General features: G+C 41.2%; 1 protein-coding gene across 1 annotated transcript in view; it reads right to left on the reverse strand.

The window, feature by feature from the left end:
* Nucleotides 1-1,061: 1,061 nt before the first annotated feature.
* Nucleotides 1,062-26,501, reverse strand: part of NKAIN2 (sodium/potassium transporting ATPase interacting 2) — a 514,185-nt gene continuing 488,745 nt past the window's right edge. Inside the window, exons 5-7 of the mRNA XM_030236153.2 lie at nt 23,753-23,813; nt 8,265-8,346; nt 1,062-2,783 (exon numbers count right to left, since the gene is read on the reverse strand). Of these exons, the coding sequence (XP_030092013.1) occupies nt 2,774-2,783; nt 8,265-8,346; nt 23,753-23,813 (153 nt within the window). The 3' untranslated portion in view covers nt 1,062-2,773. The remainder of the gene's footprint in view (nt 2,784-8,264; nt 8,347-23,752; nt 23,814-26,501) is intronic.

Here is a 26,501-nt window from a genome sequence, read left to right on the forward strand (position 1 = left end):
TCCAGAAGAGATCTGTCTACTAATCATTTAGTTGAATAGTCAACAGTCCTATTTTTTTTAATGGTGGTGCTCTAGCTGCAACTTAAGCAGGGTTATGAATACCGACTTCATATAGGTATGCATGTATATATATATATACTGTGTGTTTGTGAGTGTGTGTATCTACTCTATATGTAATATATGAATACACATTTATATTGCAATCCATAGTAGTTAGATGTGCTTCCTATTTCCTAAGCATTTTACAAACATTAACAATTCAGACCTCACAAAAAGCCTGTGAGGCACATATTATTCCCGTATTATGGATGGGAAGACTAAGACACAAAGAAATTAAGGCCAACATTTTCTAATTTAAAATCAGGCCTATTAACTACGTGTAGACACTTCATTAAATTGTCTCACTTCTAAAATTGCTAACTACCAGTAGCCGCTGTTCCATGGGAAATCACTGAAAGGCATGAAAAATTATCTTCTGAAAATTGGATTGCTGCTTAGGTGCCTAAACTGGTTTCTTTTCATGTTAAAAAATGATTTTTATAGAAATATCATTTTGATTTACTGGTGTACAGGGAAAGATAAAATAACCTGCTATGACATTTTCATCCCGTTTAAACCTCTTCATTGTGTTTAATACTGTACATCTGCTATATTTAATACTACATAAAAGTAGAAACTTTTTTAGTTTAGCAAGTTATGGGAAATTTCAGCCTGTCACTTGGAAGTTGCATGGGGTTTCCAGGGGGTGAAAAGCATCTCTAGCCAGCAGGAACTCATATTTTTAGGTACTCAAGTATGAAAATTTAAATTTGAGATCCAAATCAGCAATGAATGCTTTACAGGATCAGGCCTAGGGGACATTCATATTTCATGCATGAAATTCCCAGTAGTATCTGAGATGGGAACCCTTGGTCCACTGCATCAGAGTCTTCCTGGGTGATGCAGCCCCCAAAAATAGTTAGTCCTGTGTATTTTATATACATAGACATACACACACCTTCACACACTTACATATATATATATCTATCTATATCTATATAAATCTCACTGAATCAATGTAGGTATAGCTCCTGAATGTGTCCCGTATCTTGTTTTCACTGGTGAATGCCTGTTCCTCTGTCGTTGTCCAGAGTTGCTGCTTGTGACACTGTACATCCATGCAGACACAGCAAAGGGCACTGGCTTGTACAGGGATGGGTGAGTGGTGTGAGCTCACAGGCCTCTGGAACAAGGGTTTGGCCAGCAGGGAAAGGGGACTTGCTCAGGGGTGCCTTGAGCATTTCCAAGAGCTGACCTTCCCTCTTGCCCTCAAAAGCTACGTGGTCACCTCAGGTGTGGTAGGTGCGTGCGTTTGTCTACGCAAGGTCTGAGCAAAGAAACAATGACAATCCAAGTTTCCGAAAAACCTGAGCAAAATATTGGGTTTTCCTAGTGAAAGCCATCTACGTTCTTGAAAATACAGATCAGATGTAGAATAAAACATATGTTCCTAGGAGTTCAGAGTATTTCATATACACATTGACCTACTAGCAAAATTCCCAAAGGCATCTTGTTGCCAACTACGTAACAGCACAGAGGGGTTTTTTTTCAGCCACAATAATACAGGAAGATAAAATACACATTCTAACACACAACAGATCCCCCAAATATACCACAAAAAGGTCTTCAGTATTTCTTCAACTCAACTAGTCCCTCCCTGCCCTCTCCAACCAAAATTGAGAAATAAAATATGTGGATCCCTTATGGTGCAATTAGGAAAAAAAAAGCTCACTTACAGAGAATTTTTAGTTGAAATCAGATATAAAAGAGTAAACATAGCTAGTACATATTCAGTTGGCCTTTGTTCATAGAAATCTGCAGATGTCTCCGTCGTTAGTAAAAGATGTTTAGAGATAGCTATAAAAGCACCTACAGTGCGATAAATAAAACCAGCGGGATTAAGAAGCACTGTTTCTGCTGCTTATTTCCAGTAGGTTCAATTATTAGTTTCTGTTACCCCTTTCCCCATCCTGACCCCCAAAAGGTCTCAGTTATTTCTTTGTTTATTTTTGTTTTTAATCATTATAAACTATTTCTTGACCACTGTGGAGCCCCAAAAGTAAAGCACTTATCAGACAGCTGGCAGTTTTCTACTTGGTTGCTCTGGAGCCATAGAGCAACAGAGCCTTATTCCCTGACATGAAAACAAAGCAAAACCAAACAGAAGAAAACCACTGACTTAGAAATCGTTCAGAATTAACAGCAGCATGTTAACTTCAGAAAGCTTGCACGTAGTTTCTCTAATGTGCAACGCAGTTGGGTTAAGGCAAGTATGAACTGTACAGCCTTCAGGGCAAACAATGCGCTGTCTATTGACTTCTGCTGCAAGGTCATCCTGGTATTTCAGTGTTGTGTTGACTGAGGAGACTCAGCCCGGAGTGTGGAGGAGGCTCCCACAGCACTGAGTGGGCTGGGTTCATGTCTTAATCCAGACGGGCCGTGCTGGCGGTGGCCAGGGGAAAAAAGGGACAAAAGGTGGCACCGATGCCTCTGCTGTGTCCCTCTGGTGCTGAGAGGCAGGAGGTTCAAGGAGGGAGTCTGGAGCATCTCCTTTAGTACCTGTTAGAAAGAGAGGCTGCAGGTCTCTGTTGTTTTCTGTCTCACTGTTCAATCAGCTTTTATACATCATTTTTAGCACAAAAATTGGATTTCTTTTCTCTTTGAAGAACCAGGAGGCCATCCTGAAAGAGATTTTTGAACAGGTCCTCTAGCCCACCTTGAGTAGTACCCATGTTTACTTTGACCTAGAAGAAAGACAGAGAAAGAACAATATTTATAATCCAGCATATACTTTTCTGATCCCTGCCCTGCTGCTCTGGTGCCCTTTTGCAAGCAAGTGTAATCCACAAACCAGTAACAGTTCAGATACACATGGGAGGAAGAGGACAGAAAGACAAAGTGTTTACTCACGTAACTGCCTGGCTCTCTCTGGAACGTTGTCAGAGAAGTCAGCACAGGTTTTCTAAACAATCTTAGGCAGGAGTTATATTTAATTATAATCTTAACTCTGTGTCAACTGGAATATGACCTGATTTATATAATCCATCAGATATGTAGCTGTCTTTGTAAAATCAAGAAGTGATTTTAGCAGAGACCCTGTGCAAGTGCCACAGCCTGACCACCTTAACAGTACTGTCCCAAACCTATGTTTTGTAACTAAAACTTTCAGTCTAAAATGGACAAGATGTTGTTAGTTGATCGTGAAAGCTTAGGTGGTAGGTTATTTAAATGTGTCTGAATCCCAAAACATGAGGACATAATTACACAGAAGATTTGTACTGCATGAACTTGTGGAGCGTCGTGGTGGTTATACTCTAGGTGCTAGTTTAGGTGTCTTTTTTTTTGTTTCATTTATACTTTAAGTGAATGGTGAAGTAGGTAGCACTTTCAGTATGTGCAATTATCTAGATAAATGCCTATATATGTGTGTGTGTGTGTGTGTGTGTGTGTGTGTGTGTGTGTGTGTGTGTGCGCGCACAGGAGTACAGATACTGCAAATATTCTCAGGCTTCACAATAGGAGGAAAGCATGCTTCACTTTAGGGCTGCACTGCTTTTGAGCAATTTCTCCAGTGCATTAGGCATCAACATCAGACATGCATGGGTTTTTTTGCTTCACTTCTTCTTTTCTCGAGCAAACAAGTTCAGTGTGAAGAACATAAAGAAAGATCTCTCTCCCCTCCCTCCTTCCTACTGTTTTTAGAACAGTGATCATGCAGTGCAGTCTTGTTCCACAACTACAACTGGATTTTTTCATGTGCAGCAGAATCAGTGTCAGGGAGTGTTCAGTCACCTTCCTCCGTCACCTCCCAAGAGGAGAATTTTGTCTTGACAATTGATTTCCGCCATCTTATTGTGTCCTTCTCCCATGGTCTGGAAATGAGCACTGGCATCTCCGGCACAGAATGCCAGGAAGCTGCTTTTGAGTACATCAGCTGTGGCCACACTGCAAGGAGGTACATGAGCATCGGTTCTGTCCCGTTCTGTTCAAAAAGCGTATTCGTTTTGAAGGGACTGTCTAGGCTTCTTGGCTTGTACAGCATAGAGCACACTGTTGGCACTTAAATAATAAAAAAATCCCATTTATAACAGGTAGAGAAATGTCACCATAAGAATTCTTCCCCAAAACATAGTTTAAAATTGCATATAGTTTTCACTTTAAAAAGTAAACTGATTTAAATTGAATACTAAATTGGAAGAGGTGATAAGGAAAACTGTGATTGGAATTTAAAGCCTAAAACATAGAGAAAAAAACTTCAATGTGAGTCTGAATCTCATGATTCTAGACTATTAAAGGTAACAGTAGCCAGACTTAGTCACTTCAATTAACTGCCTAAAGATAATATTTCTTTTTCAGAAACCAAGGTTTTTTTTTCCTTAGATATTTTCATTTAGGGTAGTTTTGCATAACTGATGAAACACCAGAAAAAGTGAATAAAAAAGTGATGTGTGTTTAAAGTGTATTAGAATGTTCTTAAAAGTAGAGCTTGATTGATGACAATCACAAATAAAAAGTAATATGTCTTTAAATTAAATAGTCTTGACGACAGAATAGAAATGTAAATATGAGAAGCCTGAATAGATCAATATAATTTGCACATGTTAAGTTGGCATAAGTTCAATACAACCTCCACATTAAAAATGAAGTCCTAACTTTAGCACACAGGAAGAAACTGGTTACAAAACAATATGTCTTAACAGTTAGCAATTAGTAAACCCAGCATTCCTTCAGAAGAATAGTTAAGTAGTGCATGTATAAAGGAGTTAAAATTTATTTCAATCACTTGGATGAAAAACTGACTTCCAAAGAAATAAGTTTCTGTTGATGGACTTCTGCCATTGCAATCCACTAAATTCACATCAGCAAGCACTATGTGGGTAATGACTGAGACCTAACACAAAATTCTGTATGTCTTCAAGATTTGTGCTAGTTCTGTAAATGAATCAATCTGATAAATATATAGGGGCTTCTCTGTTCTGTACTAGTGAACTGCATGTTGAAATTTGTGTTTTGAAAGAATCTGAGCAACCATTAGAAGCTGATGTTGTTTTGGTGAGCTCTTCAAAGAGGAGGCCACATGCTCTCCTTCCATTTTGCAGGATGCCCAGCACACCACAGCACAGAGAACAAACTGCTGTTGTGCCTCTGCATATAGTTAGCAATCAGATGATTTAAAGGCACCTGTCTCCTGTTCAATTTCTCTAATAAATCCAGAGCTCCATATGAGATGTGCCCAGTGTGAATCTGAATAGGACAGGATGCAGTGGTGGCAAAAAGTGATCTCTGTATTTTCTTGATCATCTGCAGGAATTAGAGGAATTATGGCCTGGGACCGTGGTGCGAGCCTGGCCCGGGCCGCCTTGTCCCGCAGACAGGGGTGCGAGCGACAAGAAGCGCATGGCCGAGAAGAGACGTCGCAGAGAAGAAGTATAGGCCAGCCGCGACGCGAGGCACGAGAAGCGCAAGCGACGCGAAGAGAGCGACGAGAGAGACGCAGAAAGAGAAGGAAGAGAATAAAGGCCGTAGAACTGCCAGGGCCCTGTAAGTACGAACCGAATCGATCAAGCGAAGGAAGAAGAAATAGAAGGAAGGACAGAGAGGAGAAGGCGAACATTGGAGAGAAGAAACGGAAAGTTCGAGTAAAGGGGGGACGCGCGCCGAGCAGCGAGCCGAGCACGTCAGAGCCGGACGCGAGCCGCGCCTGCGAAGAGACGAGCCGGAGCGCGGCCCGGCAGCGACGAGAAGCGGCAGGAAGCGCCGCGACTCGCGAGAGCCGGCAGGAGACGGATGTAAGCGCGGCCGCGACGAGGCAGAGGAAGAGCCGCGCAGAGTAGGAGAAGCGCCAGAAGAGCAGCGCAACGAGCAAGGAAGTAAGGAGAGGAAAGAGGACGCGAAGAGAAGAGAGAAGAGAGAGAAGAGGGAAGAAGCTGTTTTCGTCAGCCTGCCAGACGACCACGTAAGAGCAGTTCAGGGAGCAGAGAAGCAAGAGTCAAAGCGAAGGGACGAGACAGAAAGGAGACAGCGCAGAGACAGAGCAAGAGCGAGACAGGAGTAAGCGGAAAAGAGCAGGAAGCTCAGATGCCCGAGCCGAGCCCGCTAAGAGCCGTGGCGCCCTCCGACGCGCCCGACCGCGCCGCGACGAGCCGCGCCCGCCGTGCCGAGACCTCTGGCGCTCTCATCTCCGAGACTCTACTGCTCCTGCCTAGAGAGATGCTCTGAAGGCCTCCCAAGAAATGCTTTAAAAACAAGTATTTTAAAGGCCTGCTGTTTTCATATCAGCATGTTTTGATTTCTAGTACATAATATTGCTGTAAATAGTGCTACAAGCAGATCAAACCTTGACTTGATTAACTTGACATTCGAATTTGTCACTCCACTACCTAATGGACTGCCTACATTTACAGAGCAGCTGAATGTGAATACATATGCATGCATTCCTAGTGTGTAAATAAAGAAAGGTATTACTAAATGCCATACATACAGCTTACTAAAAGCTTCTTAAGGACAAATTGTAGCAATCCTAGAGAGCCCTGTCAAACACTGTACAGTCAGAGGGAAACATGAAGTGTCTTGATTTGACTGTGGCTGGGACATGGCAGTACTTTTGCAGGTTGATTGGACAAAATGTCCACTCACATTCTGATTTCTCTCTCTTGGTCAAGACAGCTAAATCACCTATACTCCAGTGAGCATGCAGCACTGAAATAGGAGAGAACACAGTTTACATGGATTAATCATCTATCTCTTCATCTAAGCTACAGGTTTAAAACTATTGCCTTCTCTTTTTTTTTTCCACAGGTCTAGCTTTCTTTCCAGTCAGTATGAAGATGCATAGTAAATGCAATCTGCTGTTCTGGAAGAAACACCGAGAGCATAAAGAGAATGGGATAATAGCTAGAGGGCTCCATATGTTGATGACAAGGTATGGTCTACTGAGAAAGAGATAGGATTAGAATTGTTCTAAGTACCTATGTACCTCATACAGTACTATGAAGGAAATAACATTTTCTAAATGCGCAGCACTCTGCCAAAAGTACAGGTGAAAAATATTTACTTGAGCACAGACAGATGGGAAGCTGAAGCTGAGACGACATTGGAGATATGCACTATTGTAATTTGAGATTATTAAAAAGCTCCTAGCAAAGCTCCTGGAGGGCCCAGTTCCAAACACCAACACAGAACAGATTGTACCACTAATAAAGGAGTAAATGCAAGATTCCGTCCAAAAATACCTTAATCCATTAGTAGACTTGCTTTCACTGATCCGAAGAAATGAAATTACATTCAAAGGTGAGTGGAATTGTGTGTTGGAATGGGTACTGTTTGCTTGAACTTAGTTCTTTTCCACAAAAGAAATGTTCAGATGAGAAACAAAGGATTAAACGTAACTGTTGCCCCTTTATGAGTTGTTTGGTGCTGTGCTTTTAGTGTGTAGGGCATTGATGGCAAATAAAAAATATTTCCAAAGGCTGCAGCAGTGAGGTAAGATTTATCTGGGCAGTCAGGACTGTTCTGCATTTCAGATGACATCAGTACAAGAAACATTTGGAGACGATTGTTCCTGGGCTATGGTTGTGCTTCATCTCCAGTGTGAATATACTCCAGCTGTGTGTATGAGTTGAGATTTGTTTATCCATTTAATTTCCACATATATCAGACTGCACTCTAAGATGGAGTTGTCAGTCAATGGTTAGGTAAAATACTGTCTTCTATTCAAACTAGTATTAAATGCCATATGTTGTTACATTTGTTTCGGCTTTTTTAAATCTGGAAACTGGAAATGAGGTACAGAGGTGCCTTGGTGAACAGATGCTCTGGTAAGACAAATGCTAAATGCATCCACTAAATTAGCAAGTTTCTGAACTTTTGATAAAACTTCATAAAAATCCACTTTTTTTCACAGCCAAGGTTTGTCATATGTGATTAGTGTTTTTTCTACACCAAATTGTCACTGTCTCTGAGTGGAACCTGCTTGAATGAAAATAGGGAGAAATCAGGTGAGAGTTGGATGCTCTTTGAACGACTGTGACACATGATATCCTACCCTAAGAATTCATTATAATTCAATACAAGAGTAATGTTGGTTCCCAAGTGTAACTTTAATTCAGTCCATCAAAAAAGGCTTCTGACTATTCTGAATTTTTAAGTCACGCTATCTTTCAGCTTAATGATCCTTTAATATCAGGCTGCCACTCTGTTGAATATCCTAGAAGTTAAGTACTTACATATACATGGGCTGAAGCTGTAAATGAGATGTCTTCTGTGGACCTTGATAGCCGTAAGAGTCAAATCCACCTATGAAATCAACTGAAAGGAGAGAAATTGCTTTCATTAGAAACATCTTTTCAGAACTGATAGGCACTATCATTCAAGAAACACCCAGTACACAGATTATTTTTGACAGTTCCTGTAATAATCTGTTAATATTTAACCAGCTAATTGAGAAGATACAGAAAAACAGTAAAAAAAGTAAAGAAAGGCAAAGTACCCCTTTTTTCCCCCCGTTACTTTTAAAATTATTCATTTCAAAACCACATAAAAACAGTAAAAGATTTATAACAGTCATCTTTCCACCAGAAATAACCACACATCCCTCTTTTTCAAGAAAACAAGCTCACTAATACAAAACAACATGCTATTTAGACATTACAAATGCTGAAAACCATTTATTTATTGGCATGAATGCATTGCTTCTGACTGTGATTACTGTGGCTGGCTTGCTGTCATACCATGGCTCAGCAGAGGATGTAGAGGAGGGAGTACATTGATCCAACTCCGTCTGAGAGACAGAAGTTTCTCTGATTCCCTGTTTTGACATTTGGGTTGAAATGCATGAACAGAGAGTTGGAACAATTTATCTGAGCTTCAGAGATGAAACTTCACAGACCTAAGGAAACCTGCATCTCTCTCAAGATGCTGAAGGTCTGCAAGAAGCTTGTAGGGTGGGAATTATTTATTAATTCACACAATTGCCAGCTCCTGATGGTCTTCTCATGTTTGTTTTAAACAATTTCCAGGAAAATTAATCTCATCTGAGCCCAAGACCCCTATATCTCTGCTAAAACATTTTCTTTGCACAGGTAAAAGGGGGCCATTTGCTTCCTTTGTCCCAGGAGACTCAACTATCAGCTTATAGGGGTTATTGGGGGGCAGTTCTTGTCCCTGAAATATTGTCTCTTACATCACAGATCTGAATTGGACTATACTTTGATAGAAAAGGGCCAAAGAGTTCAGGGATGAAAGTACATTTTTCACATGTCTGGTCACTGCTACTGACAGACTGGCTCTGTGTACATTAAATGCAAAAAGAAAAAAAGAAAAAGAAAATAAAAAGGCTATTTGATAGACAACAACTTCTTGTAGATCTAAAATGCAGTTACAGTCACAAACAACAAAAAGTAAATTTACATGCTTTGAGAAATTCCACAGTGGTTGGACTCCTTAACACTAGCATTTATAAAGTTGTTTTAATACTAAGGTACCCCCCCAATTTGTGCCACACTTAGTGATACTTATCAATACAGCTTCAGCGATTCCAGACATTTACCAAAAAATCAAATTCTTGTAGGCCTCCTTTCACCACTTTGCAAGCAAAGAGCTACCAAAACCACTGGACTGCCTGGGTACAGTATGTTTCCATTGCAACTGCACACATGTTGAATCTGTCATAAAGTCATTCTTTGTAGGCAAGAATGGCCCCTGCAGAAATAATTTAGCCAATTCTGTGCCCTGTAGCAGCATTATGTGTATTCCTATCCCAGAAAGATGTGTTACTAAATTAATCCCTGACATCTCTAACGAAGGAGGTTCTATAGCCTCTCTGTGTTGCTTTTCCCTGTGCCTAATTTCCTATTGTCTAATTTAAATGTAATTTCCTGCAAATTAGCTACTTATCTATATTTTGGCTATTTCTCCCTATGGATATGAGGAAAAATGAGCCAATTTTTTTCTCTTATAACTGGTTTTAAGCCTTTTAAAAAAGTATTTCATGCCATCCATTGCTTTCCAGTTTAAGCAAACCTAGTTATTTCAAACTTTTTTCACAGCTAGTGTTGTCCAAGCATCTACATTTTGAAACCTGAAGCTCTTTCCTCAGTTTACTTATGTTTTTCTTACAGTGGGGTGCACAAATCAGGGCTAACTGGGACAACTGCCATACAGTCTTCTGTTCATTACCTGAAATGATTCAGTAGGTTTTGGGGTTTTGTATGTTTGGTTGGATTTTTTTTCTTGTTTTTGTTGTTCTTGTTTTGGGTGATTTGGGTTTGGTTTCCAATTTCTTTTTTCAACAGCATCACACAAATGCTTAATAATCAGCTCTTTATTTTTTGTTTTGACACTAACTGTAGCCTAGCCTAGTCCATATTTTATTTGAAGATTGATTCTTCCCCACAGGAGTTCCTTTGCACTTGTCTGTACTGAATTTCACCTTCTTGATTTCAAGCCACTTCTCAAGATTATTTTGACTTCTAATCCTATATTCACAAGTGCTTGTAACCTTCCCAGTTTAATCTTAAATTTTTTACACATGTTCTCTCTTCTATCCTCATTGTTGCTAATAAAAATAATGAAGAGAATTATTTCCCTAGCTGACGTTCCAGTGGGATCCCATCTGAAATGTCCCATCTGCTTTATAACTACATTTCAAAGAGAATTTTAAACAGCTCTGCACTCCACCTATGCTGGCTGCATCTGGACAGTACTGTCCTGAACGTCTTACAAACCTTTTATAATGTCAAAATATTGCTAAAATAAAGACAAATGCTATTTGTTGCATTCCACTTAATCAATGTCTGTAACCATCAGAATATATTTATCAAAATGTTATCATGTCTTTGGGAACATACTAAGTTTACAGGTAGAAAATGAAGGATATTGTTTAGTGAAGTGCTAGGCTGGGAGGAAAATCCCCCCCCTCCATTCAAATACAAAGATTGTGGGAGAAAGGATATGGATGTATGGTTTGTTGCAGGTATGGTTTGTTGTTTGCTTGCCCAATTTTCTTTTTTTGTTACTCTTGATCTCTGATACCACAAGTCAGAAAATGCCTGTGTTGGATCAAGTGCCTCACTGTTGTGAACTCATGTCACTTTAGGGATATTGCTCATACTCATTTGTCCTGCTTTGCATTTGTCCAGCTTTGCTTCTTTACTTTTCTAGAACATTTTTTCCCAAGCAACCTGTAAAACATTATTAGTAGGCTGCAGGCATGGGCACTCTGCTTTGCAGATGTGGGGCAAAAGCTTGTCTTCAGGGCTGTTTTCAGAAAGCCAAACCAATGTGTTAAGAAAAAGATTTCTTTGCAGAAATGATTTTGTGTGAGCACGAGGGAAAGATGCGTGCTGAATACCTCTTTGTGCACGGTGGCTTTGCCCTGCTGTACAGAGCAAGCACAGAGTGTTAGTAAGCCAGATTGCCAAGTTACAAACAAAGCAAGGTCACAGAGACATTTGTGTTCAGCTCACTATAGAAGGTCCCATGTGTGCAACCAAATGATGGCAGGGCAGCGAGTACGACCATGACCTCACTGGAGACATACAATGGCTTCTTGCAGGCAGCAACAAGCTTTGCAAGGTAGGTGAAGGGAGGTAATAGAAAGCAAACTCCAATACAAAAGGATTTCATCAATTTGTTTGCAGCAAGGTTTCTTCATGGCAGCTGCTTCTCAGCACTGCAAACCCTGTGGTGTCCAGACTGTGCTAAAAGCTCCCTGTGGACTCTGAGCTAGTTTCTTAAAGCATGCAGCAGGCTGCCCTTTCTGCAGGCATTTTATCCTGGCTGTGCCTGAAAGGTCACCAAAATGTCATACAAATGATACATTCCTGGCAGCCATAACATCAGATGAATAAAACAAGGCTCATTAGCTGAATCAGTACAGAGGTGTCCATCCTTAGCCTCATACATCAAACCCTTTTTTGACTACTCTATCATATCTTACATGTCACTGTTATCACAAGAGGCTCATGTTGTGTTTCACTTTAGTAAAAGCACACATGAGCATACAAACATAATACAATTCCTTTTGTGGTGGGTTGACCCTGGATGAACACCAGTTGTCCACCAAAACCACCCTGCTGCTCCCCTCCTCAGCTGAACATGAGAGAGAAAACGTAACAAAAGGTTCATGGGTCTAGATAGAGACAGGGAAAGATCACTCAGCAATTACCATCACAGGCAAGATAGCCTTGAATTATTACCAAAGAAAAGCAGTATAATGAGAAATAGAGCCAAATATTAAACCTTCTTCCCAGGTTTATCTCCTGATTCTCTGTCTTCTCCACCCCAGTGACATCGGGGAATGAGGAATGGAGGTTGTGGTCAGTTCATCACAAGTCTTTCTGCTGCTCCTTCCTCCTCAGGGGGAGATCTCCTTATTTGCTTCCTCTGCTCCAATGTGGGGTCCCTCCTATAGGAGACAGTCCTCCACAAACTTCTCCAATGTGAATTCTTCCCATTGGCTATAATTCTTCATTAACTGCTCCAATGGGTCCCGTCCTTGTGGTGCAGTCCTTCAGGAACAGCCTGCTCCAGTGGGGTCTCCTGTGGGGTCACGAGTCCTGCCAGCAAACCTGCTCTGCTGTGGGCTCCTCCTCTCCACGGGGCCACAGATCCTTACAGGAACCTGCTCCAGCACAGGCTTCCCACAGGGTCACAGCCTCCTTTGGGCACCCAACTGCTCTGCCCTGGGGTGCTCCATGGCTGGGGTGGATCTCTGCTCCCCCATGGACCTCCCTGGGCTGCAGGGGCTCAGCTGCCTCACCACGCTCTGCACCAGGGGCTGCAGGGGAATCTCTGCACCAGCATCACCTGGAGCAGCTCCTCCTCCTCCTCCTCTGTTGGTCTTGGGGTCTGCAGAGCTGTTGCTCTCACTCCCATTCCACTCTCCAGCTGAAGTTGTTGTGCAGATTTTTTCCCCTTTTTTAATATGGTATCCCACAGGCACTACCGCTATCAGTGATGGGCTGAGCCTTGGCCAGCAGTGGGTCCCTCTTGGAGCTGTCTGACATTGGCCAGAGAAAGACACAGGAGAAACTTCTAGTAGCTCTTCGCAAAACAGACCCCTGAGGCCCCGTCAAAACCTGGCCATGCAAACTCACCTTTGAAATATTGTGAGCTGAATCTTTTATTTTCCTAGCTGGACTTGAATAGGATAATAGTAGTACTACATATCTGTAAAATGTCTTATAAAAAATTCAGATTATTTTCTTCTTTTGCTTGTGTTAAGGGTCTTGTCAGACATATGATTGTTACAAGTGTAACACAGGACATATGGCTCAAAGTAGGGACATATTTTTTATCAATAATTACCCACAGGAATGTGAAGTTTCAACCTCTGCTCATGGTCAGAATCCCCACTGTTTCTGCAGTACATCAGGACAGGATGAGAGCCATAAATGGGTTTTTCATTTTCCATTTCTGGAAGTCTGTGGTATATAGAAGGACCACTAAAATGCGATGCACAAAAAAGACCCCAGTGCTTGGCATTATGATAGTCCTTAAATGCATCTACTAAAATAATATAAAAAACCTAGAATTACCCATGATAAAGATGATACCTTTTAAAAAAAAAGAGTTAATGACCATGGATGTGCATGTGCATGCCATGACTGGACATATTTCCTGTGTGGTATAGCAGAGAGACAACACGTGGTGCTCATATCTGCATCTGACCTGCGAGGTCTTAAATTTATCTGCAGTTTCTCCAGAGGCCAAAGACTTGGCTCCCTGACTCAGGATTTTGAAGTGCTGCAGTTGAGCTCCACTGCCACAGCAAGGCACATCACTGCAGGTGTAGCTGGAAGGAAGGAGAGATGGCAAACCAACTACAGCTAATAATATTACTGAAAGCAGTGCTGGTGCAGAAGTGAGTATGTGAGGCAAAAGAGAGCTGTGCACAAAGAGGGGTAGCTAAAAACTGGTCAAATTGAGTAAAAAAAAAAAATGGGGGGGAGTAAAATTAAGTTTCATTTTAATACCTTGGAAATTACATGTGGGGCAAAAAATATAAAAAACCATATGGGGACACCTTTGCTCTTGCAGTTTTGCCAGTTTCCTGCTACCCAACTCTCTGTTTGGTGAAGACACTTCCAAACAATTCTGTTCTGCTGCCTTTTTATGCTGTGAGCATGGTCTGGTGGCTGCTCCACAAAATAACACACAGGAGGAGATTTGCTTGAATGTGATCTCTATAAAGTTTGTTTACAATTATAATCAAACATTATTGGTCTTTGTGCTGAGTACACAGTGATTTAGGCTCTCAAACCACAGCAGAGCCAAACACCAGGGAAACATGGGGAAGGAGACATCTGCCAGCACATGAGGCTGTGCCCTTTCTGCTGTCACAGGAGGATTCAGAAATGGCATAAGGACTTGGACATCAGGTCCAGTTCTTGTGGTGCAATGAGCAGCATTTCTGCCAAGCAGTCAGTAATGAAGGGCCTGTGAGTGCTCTCAGCTCAGCCATTTGCAAGGTGAATATAAAACCTCAGATTTTGAAACTGTAACCTCATGGCATTTGTGAGCTCTACAATGGCCACTGGAGCTGCAAAGGGAAGCCCTTACACAAATTTTGATGGAGTTTCTCAGCTCAGATTTTGTTCCACTGCCACTATTTTCGTGCTGTTTACTTGTATAATAATCAAAATTATTCAGTAATTTTTGCTTCACAGGGCCTTGTCCTCCACTTTTTTCTCCTCTTATTGTGCTTCTTGGTGTAAGGCAGCATGTTCTGTCTCTCTTTCTAGTGATCCCCTGGCTGAATCATTTATCAGCCCATCTGAGATAAGATGTAGGAGTGGGGAGGTACTCAGGTTTGTGAAGTCTAATAAACATGATCTGGTGTTTCTGCCCTCACAGAAATACAAGCAGGGATCTCTGCCTCTTGCTCCCTAGAATTATGGAGCAACAGGTATGCAGATATTGCTTTCCAGGTGAATCGAGCTCATGGTACCCAGCTCATGGTACCCAGCAGAAAAATACCAAGGTGAATGGTGCTGCGGGTCCGGAAATTAGGCAAGTCACAATTTCTCTCAGATTCCCAGGTAGAGAAGGCATCTGGTCGGTGGCAGGTTCTTGGACCATGACATGAGGAAGACCAAGCTCTGCAGGGCAGGGCTGGCCAACAGGGGGAACCATGTTGAGGGGATGGGAACTAAGGTGCTTGCTGAGCAGAAAGGAGCCAGGATGAAAGTTGTTGGGAATAACCAAGCAAGGGCTGGGAGGCATGAGCAAGTCTTTTGTAGCTGAAGGCAGAAACTGGGACCAGGGATAAGGCAGGCAGGGATAAGGACCAAAGGGCAAACAGAAACAACTGGAGCATAGCTGCAGCAATGAGAAGTACTGGACTGAAATGGCCAGCATTGCCTTTTATACCTGACAAATACAGCAAGCCTGTACACCTGGAAATAGGGCTGCTGCCTGACCTCTGCAAGGCTTTGCAAGGATTGTCTCCAGACTTGCAGTGGGGCTTGTCTGATGCTTAGTAAAGAAAGAATCAGTAAAAGACCTCCACTCAGCTAAGAGAGCAAGGGAACAATAATAAGCTAAGAGAACAATAAAAGTCTGAACAATATATTATTTTTCTAAACTGGATAGACTTCAGCATTGCTGGATAATAGCCATTTACTTTCAAATTTTCATCCCTAAGTGCTGAGCAAAAAAATATAGCCCAGCAATATAGATTTTGACAGACAAATCATTCTAAGAATGAAATGTGTGGTAGACTGAATTATTGTAGAAGTTATCAAATGAGTCATTAGGAAAAATTGTTCTTAGCCAGATCACTGCTAGGGGCGAGCAATAAAGAGAAGAAAAAGAAAAAAAAGAAGGAAAAAGAAAATGCCTGGGGCAGTGGCCTCCAAGTGTGACTGCCACACTAATAAATTAGAAAAAGAGTCATTAGTAGGTGCAACAAAGGGGAGAATTAAGGCCCAAATCTATGAAAGTTAACAATCCAATGCTAATGAAGACCTATCTAGAAATTTGAAAGGAGAAGCAATAAGGAAAACTTTAACAGGAGTCATGCTGATAAAAATAATTTTGTACAAAGCTATGTTCATGGCATGTAGGAAACTGCAAGGAGCTCACACTGACTGTCTCAGCAGGAAGGACACTAAGGCTGTGGGCAGGTGTCCTTCTCAGGGCCACTGGAAATAATTAATTAGTCTGGTCCACCCACAGCAGCCCATCACCATTCCTTTCAAAGACTCTGCTATCTGTCAACCTGGAGTGAGCTTGGATGGCTGGGACCTGCCATTCCCAAGATTAGATTCCCCTAATCTTGGCTGAAACCCGAAGAAGACCAGGGTCCCTAAGACAGCTGCCCTCAAAGGGTGGGACACCAGGGTGGGAAAGGGGGCCAGCAGCCCCACATGGCCACTTGCAGGCTGTTCCTCTTCAGAATGCAAGCTGCCTACCCTCCTCCTCAGGGGATGAAGGAGGAGATGCTCCCCATGGGAGTGCGGCCTTTCAAAGACAGCCCTCCATGTTTGGTGCAGTTTCTGCAGGAAAGGACTGATGCTGAAATGGAGTCTTTCACCAGCACCACAACAAAACAGGCCTGAAAGTATTTTGCAAGCAATTTTCAGCTTGTGGAGAGTTTCAGATTTTGCTAATTTTTTCTTGATTTTGAATATGAGCTTTGTCTATTTTTCAATGTCTAAACATTTCCATGTCCAGGAAGACCACGCCCTATTCAGCTGCATCAACAACCTGAGCGTTGCTTCAAATGATCTGTAGCCTTTTTTATCAGAACCATCACTAGTTACTACCTCATTTCTGCTACTGGCTCGACATAACTGCCTGGGACAATGTTTCATGGTCTGAATGCCTTTGTGTTACTCCCCTGAAATAAATAATTTATGACGAGTAATATTTTCCCAATGGTTTGGTATGAAATGCATCTTGCTTCAAAAAAACAGATGTGAGCAGTTCATTCACTGCTGACATGGGCAGATCTTTTCCAACACTTCTGCAATGTCATTCTTGAATAGGTAAAAATTGTGTGGTCTATAGTTAAAAAAAAATATTATGTAAGGTAAGTATATTTTCCTGGCTGTTACAATGCATTGGTTTTATTAAACAGTATTGCATTATGATGAGCTGCTGGAATGGCAATGTTACTTCCTTCAAGCTTTACTTTATGCTATTTAGACATTTTTAAACTTGGGGTTGACAATCCCCACAGGAGGTGGTGATGGATGCAAGGGGAGTGGCAGGGAAGACAAGAGAGGGAGAAAAGAAATTATCAGAGATTAAGCCAGCAATGCCACCATTTTCCCTTGCGTGATTTTATTTATATATTTGTCTCATACCACAACCATGTCTCCTAGGGATTCCTTGAACATCAACTTCATTAGTTACGAAGGCAGCAATCCATAACCAATTTTCTTTTCATGTCAAGCTTGTTCATGTATAAACCCAGCCCTTTTGTTGGAAACATTTGCGATTAATCCCACTAACAAAGAAAATGCAAATCATACAGTCTACCCTAAGCAACCCTTCTGACTCAAGGCCCTGACCACCATCTATTATACACTAAAATGAATTGAAATTCCCACTTTGAGTCTAACCTAATTTTCTAGTGATAATAGGCATGGATTCCCAGAAGCATTGTATGCATCTAGATAGTAACATCCTAATTTCCCTTCCTGGTAAATGTTTTAAATAAGACTTTAGCACCAAAGGAAATTAACCTTTAAATTAATTGTAATTATAAAATGCCATCACTGATTTTGTCTTCAGACTAATTACTTGCCATTATTTAAACAAACTGCACCTCCTCAGAGCTTTTAAGTTTGTTTCTCTCTGCAGTGCTGTGCCAAACAGAGCAGGCTGTGTAATGTCTGCCAAGCCCTGTGACACCTTGGACTGCTCAGCTCCATTTGCATCTCAAATGCAGCCTGTTTCACTTGTCATATCTTCCTGCCATAAACTTGCTCCCCTGTGCTTCAGCCTTGCGCTCTGCAGCTCAGATGTTTTCAGCCTGCGCCGGGAAGCAGCGAGCGCACCTTGGGGGACAGCGATTGCCTGTGCTCTGTGCCAAGGAGAGCACCAGCCTTCTGCTCTGTGAGGGGCCCCTCCCAGACAGGACATGACTGGAAATAATGACACAGGACCCAGCTATTGATATGTGCGAAAGATTGATGTTGTACAGGCATGTCAGGGAATTTCCTAAATGTTCCTGGTGGCATCATGGCTCTCCGAGGCAGCTGTCCTTAGAATGACAAACATGAAGTAGCACCTTGGGATTTCAAAGGCTTCTCTCCCTCTGCACTTCTATCAGCATCCTGACAGCCAAGGCATCCCATTTTCCTCCCTCTGGTTTACTTAGATCATGTAGCAGTCACCACACTAACTGAAACAACTAAATGGAAAAAGCTTCTAATTGAGCTGCAGGCTGTAAATTGAAGAGCACAGCTGAGCAAAAACAAGCTGAAGCTTCAGAACTGTAGTGTATTCCTTGCGTTCCCATTCAAAATGACCTGTTCAACAATTTCGAGAACAACTGTGTTTTAGATATTGGCTTTTATTTGTTCCTGTTATTATTTGTTGCTGGGCTGCCTCTGCAGGCTGTCCAGGCTGTCCCTTGCCCCAACCAAACAAGACAGACCAGAGAGTCCCCCTGTCATGAGAGAGCTGTCTACCACAGATAGGGCAGGTTGCTCTTTGGGGTTACATCCCTGCCTCCACTGACTGTGGTGGAAATCTTGACTGTTAATTTAAGCTGCAGGCCTGCTAATATGTGGCTGTAGGAGTGTGAGATGGATGCCACCTGTGACAGCATGGAAAAGGTGAAGATGTGTTCTGGTGTTTTCCAGAAAAAGACTCAGGACACACTACACAAATGGTAGGTGCAAAACAAACAAAGTGTATAGCTGAGGTATCGGATCTCCTTTTCTCAGGAGGCTGTGTTATAAAACCTTTCTTGGTTCAAACATAGTTTCCCACAGGAAAGAAAAGACCACTGTGGGAAACTAAATACTGCTAGACCTCTTGTGGTTAAGGAAGCCCATGAACAGCAAGTTACTCTCAAGAATTTCTGGGAACAACAAACTTGGGATGGGAAACAAAGAAGCATAATTAATACTCAAATGTTTGCTACCAGTTTCTCTTTCTCTTTGTTTTAAAGGTTGTTTTAAGCAGGAATGGAAGCTGAGGTATTATTTCTCTGTAGTGTCTCGCTAAGCAGATTGTGACAAGCATTTGGCACAGAAAAAAAGCAATACCTGAGCATATTCTGCACTTCAATAGTGCCTTTCATCCCAGACGCTCAAAGTTAGGAAACGACACGCCTGTGAGTTTGTCCCTGTAATTATTTCCCATTTTAAATATGGGAAACAGAAGTATGGAGAGGGTAAACAACCTGCCCAAAGGTGGAAGGTTGCCTATAACATGGATAAAAAGAAAATATTTTTCTGTCTACCTCATGTGCATGTCAAAATTTCACATCTCTCACATATAATCAATTTAATACTGTCTTTCAAAAGAAAATCTTTGTCATTGCATTTTGTACTTCCCAGGTCAGAGTGGATCCCAGACTGGAATATTGTTTGGCACCAAGTTGATTGGCAAGTAATGCTGTATTGCTCACCAGAAGATATTTCCTATCTAGGGTGTTGCTGTCTTGCTGAACATTTTCAGTAATTCAAATGCAGTCTTTAATCCAAATTTTTATTGGAGGGGGAGGAGTGAAAGAATTGTAAAGGGTTATATAGAGCTTCACTTCTGTGCCAAGACATCCCCAATAGCAGGGTTCCTGGGAATATGCAGCAAAAATCTTCTAGACAAAGTTGCCATTTCTTTTGCTTTGCAGTTGAACTGGAAACAATGCCAGGAGAAAAGAAGAAAGTGTATGTGCAGTTTGAATCCCTGCTAGCATCAGATGGTGCAAAGGTTGTACCTCATGGTACACAAGGGAACATTCAGAGGGGCCATGTTTGTTCTCTGATTGCCTTGCCATTGCCTAATAGTAGGTAAATGCTATTTCTGCTCCCTCTCTGGGTCAGCAAGAGAGCCTTCTAGGTTAGGATTTTACACTGAGACACAGACTAAATTAGAGATTTTCTCTTAGCTGGGGTTATTCCTAGCCAAGGCTGTCCCTCTAATAACAAGCAAGTCTCCTTACTCTCAACAGAACCTGTGAGTGCAGAATTCCCATTTCAGTAACCTAGGTTCTTTCTTAATTGCTAGAGACAAAAAGCTCTGGGAGGATCCTGCTTATCTGCTTATATTCCAGTGTTTCCCACAAAATGTCTATACAGTTAATGAAGTTTTCAGAAATACGTTGAATTTTCTTTTAGTAAGGCAGTAGCAGCTTATAGCAGGGAGCCAAATTGCTAGGGAGAAAATGCACATTAAAGGAACATTTCGATGTTATTAAAAATAATGTGCATCCTTTGAAAATGCAGGCCTAACATGATTTTGGGAGGCAAATGAGGAGCTCCAATAAGTTCACAGTCATTGAATGCCTCCAAGTAATGGCTGTTGCTGACATTTTCATGTTTTATTTTTAATTGATGCAGCTAATAATGCTAATGAATGGCTTAGGCATTCCAATGGCAGTGGTGAAGAGGAGAGTGTGGAGTTGGCAGCAATGCTGCCGGGGACTCGCTCTCCCCTGTCTTTCCCAGAAAAAGACCTGAGGCACTCCAACCTTCAGAGTTCCTCCTACCTCTGCAGTCACAGGGTAAATGTTTGGGAGTGGTAAACCTCCACTGAGGAAGGCAGCCATGGAAAAGCTGCTCTTGTCTGCCCCTTGGGAAGACACAGGTGCTGCACTTTGACTCTGGTGCACCAGGTGGGCAGCAGAGCACTTCTGGGGTAGTACCAGGAGACAAAGCAACTTCCCCTTTAATCCTTGGTGCAGAATTAACCTAAGGTAGATTGTTCTCATGAAAGGTAGCACAGACTTGAGCTTTGATTTAGGGGGCCTGTGGCTGGATTTATTTGGTGTGTGAGTAATTAAAACCTCTAAACTTGCTGATTCGGTCCTAGTTATGACCGTGATTTTATCACTGTATTGTTCCATTCCTAATCCTTTAGTGAAATTAGAGCAGGTTAATCTTAGTGAAATGTTTGCTTAATTCCACCACAATTCATTTTTTCTCTTAATAAAATCTGCATTAAGAATGGAGAAATAGTAATTCTTTCGGCTTGTTCCAATTACTTTGAGAGCAAAGCTAATTTAGCTGAAGCAGCTTAAGAGCAACTTGACTGCGTTTTTACAGTTGAGGCTGTGTGCCAACAGGAGATGAGAAATGTTCCATGCTCCAGAGCAGTGTCAATATCTTCATCTGGGTAAAATCTGGAACATGCCCAGGTTTGGCTCTTGGACGTTGCATGGCTTTTTCTCCAGTCTTATGCCTTGCTGCTCACTTCTGCCAGGTTCAGTGTTTCTGCCTCTTTTGCTTCTCTGTTGGACTGCTGTTGTTCCCATGGCCCATCAGCAAAGCAGAAGGAATGGAATTGACTGTATGGGTGCTCACTTTGTTCATCATGAAAAGCAAAAGGTTTTCCTGTTGGTTCTGCCTCATCAGAATGGACTTGTGGCTAAATGACTCTTTGGTATCACCCAACACATTTATCCTTACAAATACTAAATAACATGACATCCATAGGGGATACACTTCTCAGACAAGCATGATAGATGCATGTGTTGCCAAAAGGGATGGAAAAAGCGAGAAAATGTATCTAAGAAAATAAAAGAATTTTAAATTAAACCTGAGCAGGAAGTATTTGTATAGACTGCAGGCCCAGGCTGTCACAGTGAACACTTGGTACATGGCAGCATGAATGTCTCAGCAAGGAGAGAACTAGAATAATTCTTACTTGTTTCTTCATGAGGCCTCTCCATGGAAACTAAAGCTATCTTCATTTTATGATACTTTGAGGGGCCAGATCCAATCTGAACAATATTACACTGTTGGCACAACTCAGCCACAGAAGTTCCCTTTCCCTTTTGGCCAGCTAAGCTTCCAAACCTTAACAGAGGGGAAGCTGCAGCACCTGAGCTTGTGCTGGCTTCATTGCAGAGGGTGGGGATTCGCCCTGGTGCCTCCGAGAGGTGCTGGCAGATGGGTGAGGTGCTCTTTGACTGGATGAGGAGACCTGGCTGGGGCGTACAAAGTAACAATGAAATCTAAATGACAAAAGTAAGGACAAAATAGTCAAGGTGATGGCAAGAAAATGTTCAAAGAAGCGTGACAATCTGTGGTTGCTGAACAGCAGGGAGCTCTTGGTGCAGAGAGAAGAAAACAATACCATATTTGCCATGGCATTCCTGCCAGGAATGCCGCTTTATGAACCATGGGAGAAAGCTCCCAAACTTGTTCTGACTTCTGTGTTTGATTGGTGAGCCAAGTCTCAAGTCCCTTTCTTGCTTTTTACCTATATCATGCCCTAAAGCACTACAGAATAGTGAAAAAAATATTTAAGCCCTTAGAAGAGAGGGCAAGACAGTATTGAATGGGATTTCATTTTGGGGGACAAGGAATACCTCTCCTTCAACTCTGTGGATAATGAATGCACTTAATGGGAAAGCAGGAGAAAATGCATATGACTGGGTACTTCTTTAAACAGAGAACTCTATTTGTGACAGACCCCTGCTCCACACAGCTTCCCAAAGCCTTTGTACTCTTTCTACTTTCCTCACTTCCACAGAAACACAAAGACAACTGAAATGAGCATAGTTGAAACGACCTCCAAAGTGTGGTGGTTTGATTTCAGCATTAAATCTCCCCTTGATGGTTTGCAGTGACACTGTATTGCCAATAGATTACAGGGTTGTAGCTATTTTCCACGCAGGAGAACACACAAAGGAACCCCCGCCAGCCCTAGCAGCGCTCTCAATCAAATAAAAACCCTTTAGCTTCCTGTTGCAGAGCTCTCCCTAGGATTCATGTATATTTTATCAAAGCTACATGCAGTTCTGATACTTGTTTCTAAAGTGCTTTGGTATGAATCCCAAGATGTACTGAAATGCTGCAGTGGACCTCTTTAAAAAAATCCAGGTTAGAGTACAGAAAAAAAAATGAAATGGCTTGACTCTACAAAATGCAACAAGAACAAATTTTGCTCAACAGGCTTCTATTGATATAAATAAGCAGAAGAAACACAAATCTACATCTATATGAAATCATTTCACTTCAAGTAAGCACACCCTGGGAGCAGCAGGAACAAAGAGGAACAAAGGGGAGCTCTACTGTTTAACCTCTCATAAATTAAAGTCCTGCAATGATCTAAAGCTATTTTTTTTTTTTCAGAATTGCTTTTACAGGACAACATACAACACAAAAGAGCTATAACTTCAGTTTTAACCAATTACTCTGAAAATAGTTAATAACAGGCTGGAGCAAGGAAATAAAAAAGCTTGTTTTTACTAATTGGGATTTTTTCTTTCTTTTTATTAAAAAAAAAAAAAAAACACCAACAAAAAACCCCAAAAAACCCCCTTGTTTTATGTCTTAAGCTAAGTAGTGAGATAAAGAGTTGTAATGATCTTTCCAGAAGAAAGGTGTATGTAAATTTAAACCAGTATTTCATTCCTCCTTTGTCTCAGAATTTAGAGATTTTAGACCAAGAAGGATGGACAGAAAACACGATCTGGCTACAGTATAATAAGGCATTCAGGTTGAAGTCAGCAAGAGCCAGCATAGTGGAGAGGTGATTAAAAAAAAATAATTCATTTTGTATGTAATAAAGCTTTAGTACTTACAGCTGTCCTCTTCTTCAGTAATACACTTCACAACATAACAGGCATAGATGAAGCCTGCCAGCTGAAACAAAATGTAATAGTGTTAGATGTAAGACTGATACCACAGAGAAACAAGAGATGGCTTTAGAAAAGCGACTACAGAAACAGAAACAACAAAATTCAACAGGCTTTCTTTGAGGAGGTAAAGATATTTCTCCACAAGAGTTTAATAATTTTAATTAGAAAGAGGGGCAATCTGCATCTTTCTTGAAAAACACATCCTTCAATAAAACACCAAAAAATTGATCAAAATTTTTCCAATACCTAGTTAACTTCTTTTCAATCACTGAAAAAAATACAAAAATGGATGAGTTTTTGGATGGATGAGCTTTTAGGTACTGAAAATGTAAATATTTCTGTCAAAATCAGATTTGCTACCCAACAAAACCTGGCCCTCTAGCAGAACATTTTTTAAAATCGGAACTGTGCCAACTAAATCAAGGACAAATTCAGTGCACTTGTAAACCAGCTTTATAATGACATTTTATCAGTTGAAATTAGGGCCGTGGATTAATAGAACTTCTTCCAATATCTGCAATAGTCCCCAGGCCTCATTACAAGTCACTTTGGATAGTCCTGGATGTGTTTACATCAGCATCTCACACAGCAGCTGGCAAATTTGTATCTTGTTCCCTTCAATCCTCTCTGCAGAGCATGCCCAGAATTGAATTGTAAACAGGAGAATGGGATTTAAAGAAAATGAAAATCTGGAGTAGTTATTGAAGTACCACCTGAAAAAAATGATAAAAAAAAAGGAATAAATGGCCAATGTCATACATGCAACAGGCCAAGTATCACGTGAGTCAGCTGCTGGTCCCTCCAGCAAGTTCTGTTGTTGCTAAGTTAGACCAGAAGTAAAAGAACAAAAACTGAAGCAGCAACACGTGTCTCATGTGGCCTGCTTTACCCAGCTTCCTTTTGTGTAGGTCTGGAGAGTTTATTCTACTCCATTAAAAGAAATAATTTTTCATACTTTAGCTCATCGCTGAAGTTTGCATGGTAGGATGTCTAAAGAATTCCAGTTATTTGATCTCTGTGTAGTGAAAAGTGAGCTGTGCTGCCAAAATGTGTTATTCTGCACAGACCACCTCACAGAGATATTTTCATGAGCTGTAAAACCATCTGTACACTTTGGGAATTTGTTCTTTATATGGATAACAAAAATGCCTAGAGGCTTCAGCCAGGACTGAGCTCTCTGTGAATGGTGCAAAACCCATAATCTCCGGCTGAGGGAGATGATGATCTTAGCTTCAGTTTGAGTAATTGGTGGGTTGGACAGTAGAAGAAGTGAAATTTGAGAGACCATGTATTATGAATGCTGGTTAGTGAAAATGGATTTTTTTTCTTGTTAATCCAAGGCATATGTACAATCACTGCAATATTGTGGGTTACTAGAGCCCTTAATATTACCCATAAATAAATTAAATGCAAACAAATCCATTCTCTTTTGTAGTGCCTTCATGCCTGAGGCAGTAACCTTGCCTAGTTTTTTCCAGCTCTTACACAGATATTCCTGGAATTTCTGTCAGTTTTCCATGTAGAAAGTTACCTATACCCACAAATGCTACCTTCTAATATCTATATGGGTTGGAGATGGCAAAAGGGGGGGAAAAAAGGTCAGCCTGAAGGCTTTCCTAAAAAAAAATCAAGACTTGATTTGGAGATCACACTGAAGCCAGGATATGTGTTGTCTGCTCACAGTTTAAATTCTTGTTGGAAGCCCAGAAGCTGCATTACAACGGAACTAAACCATTAATTTCGTCATTTATTATAAAACTGCCTTACAGTGCTGCTGGGAAAATTTTACACCTGGGAAGGATGAAATATTCACTGCTGGACACAAAGAACGTGCTGTACCAAGAAGTGGCATTCAGCTAATATTGGCATTTCATCTCTCCTTTATTGGATCCCTCTTCCCTTTTGTTTCTTGGCTTCAAGACAGAGGGCTAATTTGCTCCACTGACTTATGCCCTGCATAACCCCATTGACTTCAATGACATTACTTGAGGTTTAATTCAGCAACAAATTAGGCCCAGAAAGGTTGTTCATAAATGATTCCATTCTTGGATGTGAACCTTGGCTTAATAGTTTCTCTGTTCTCTTTTTACAGACCATCAGATCCAAGATAGCTGAATAGTTGCATCTCTAGCAGGCTCCTGTGCTAATCCTTTTCTTGCACTACATTTCAATACTTTACTGTCTTGTTAACCACCACAAGTTCATGTGTTATTAACTGAACTTATCTTACAAAGCACAGCAAACAAAACGTGTCACAAATGGTGTTTACAACTGATCTTTTAATTGTATTCAGTTACATCGCTTAAATCTCTAGGGAACTCCTTTGATATATAAGCAAATCCTACAGCATTTCATCAGATGAGCTGGTTGATTAAAAGAATGCCTTAAAGCTCAAATTGTTCTGATCTAAGCATGAATGTCAGGGTTTTTTTCCCATGAGATAATCAGAGTTCATAAAAGAAACTTCCCCTTCTCCCCTTCTCCCACATTTATCCAACCCTTTGCTTGGTAAACAAAATCATTTTGTTGTTATTTGAATCTCACATTAGTTTTTTTCTTCTCTCTCTCTCTTTTTTTTTTTTTTAACCAAGTAATTTATCAGTTCTCAGACAGAGACAGTCATTCAAGTTTACCCTCTAATTGCATCAGCAGCAGTGGGCACGCACTGCGAGCTGAGGCTCAGAACCAAAAG

Source organism: Serinus canaria, chromosome 3 (genome assembly GCF_022539315.1).
Source record: "Serinus canaria isolate serCan28SL12 chromosome 3, serCan2020, whole genome shotgun sequence".
Taxonomy (NCBI): Eukaryota; Metazoa; Chordata; class Aves; order Passeriformes; family Fringillidae; genus Serinus; species Serinus canaria.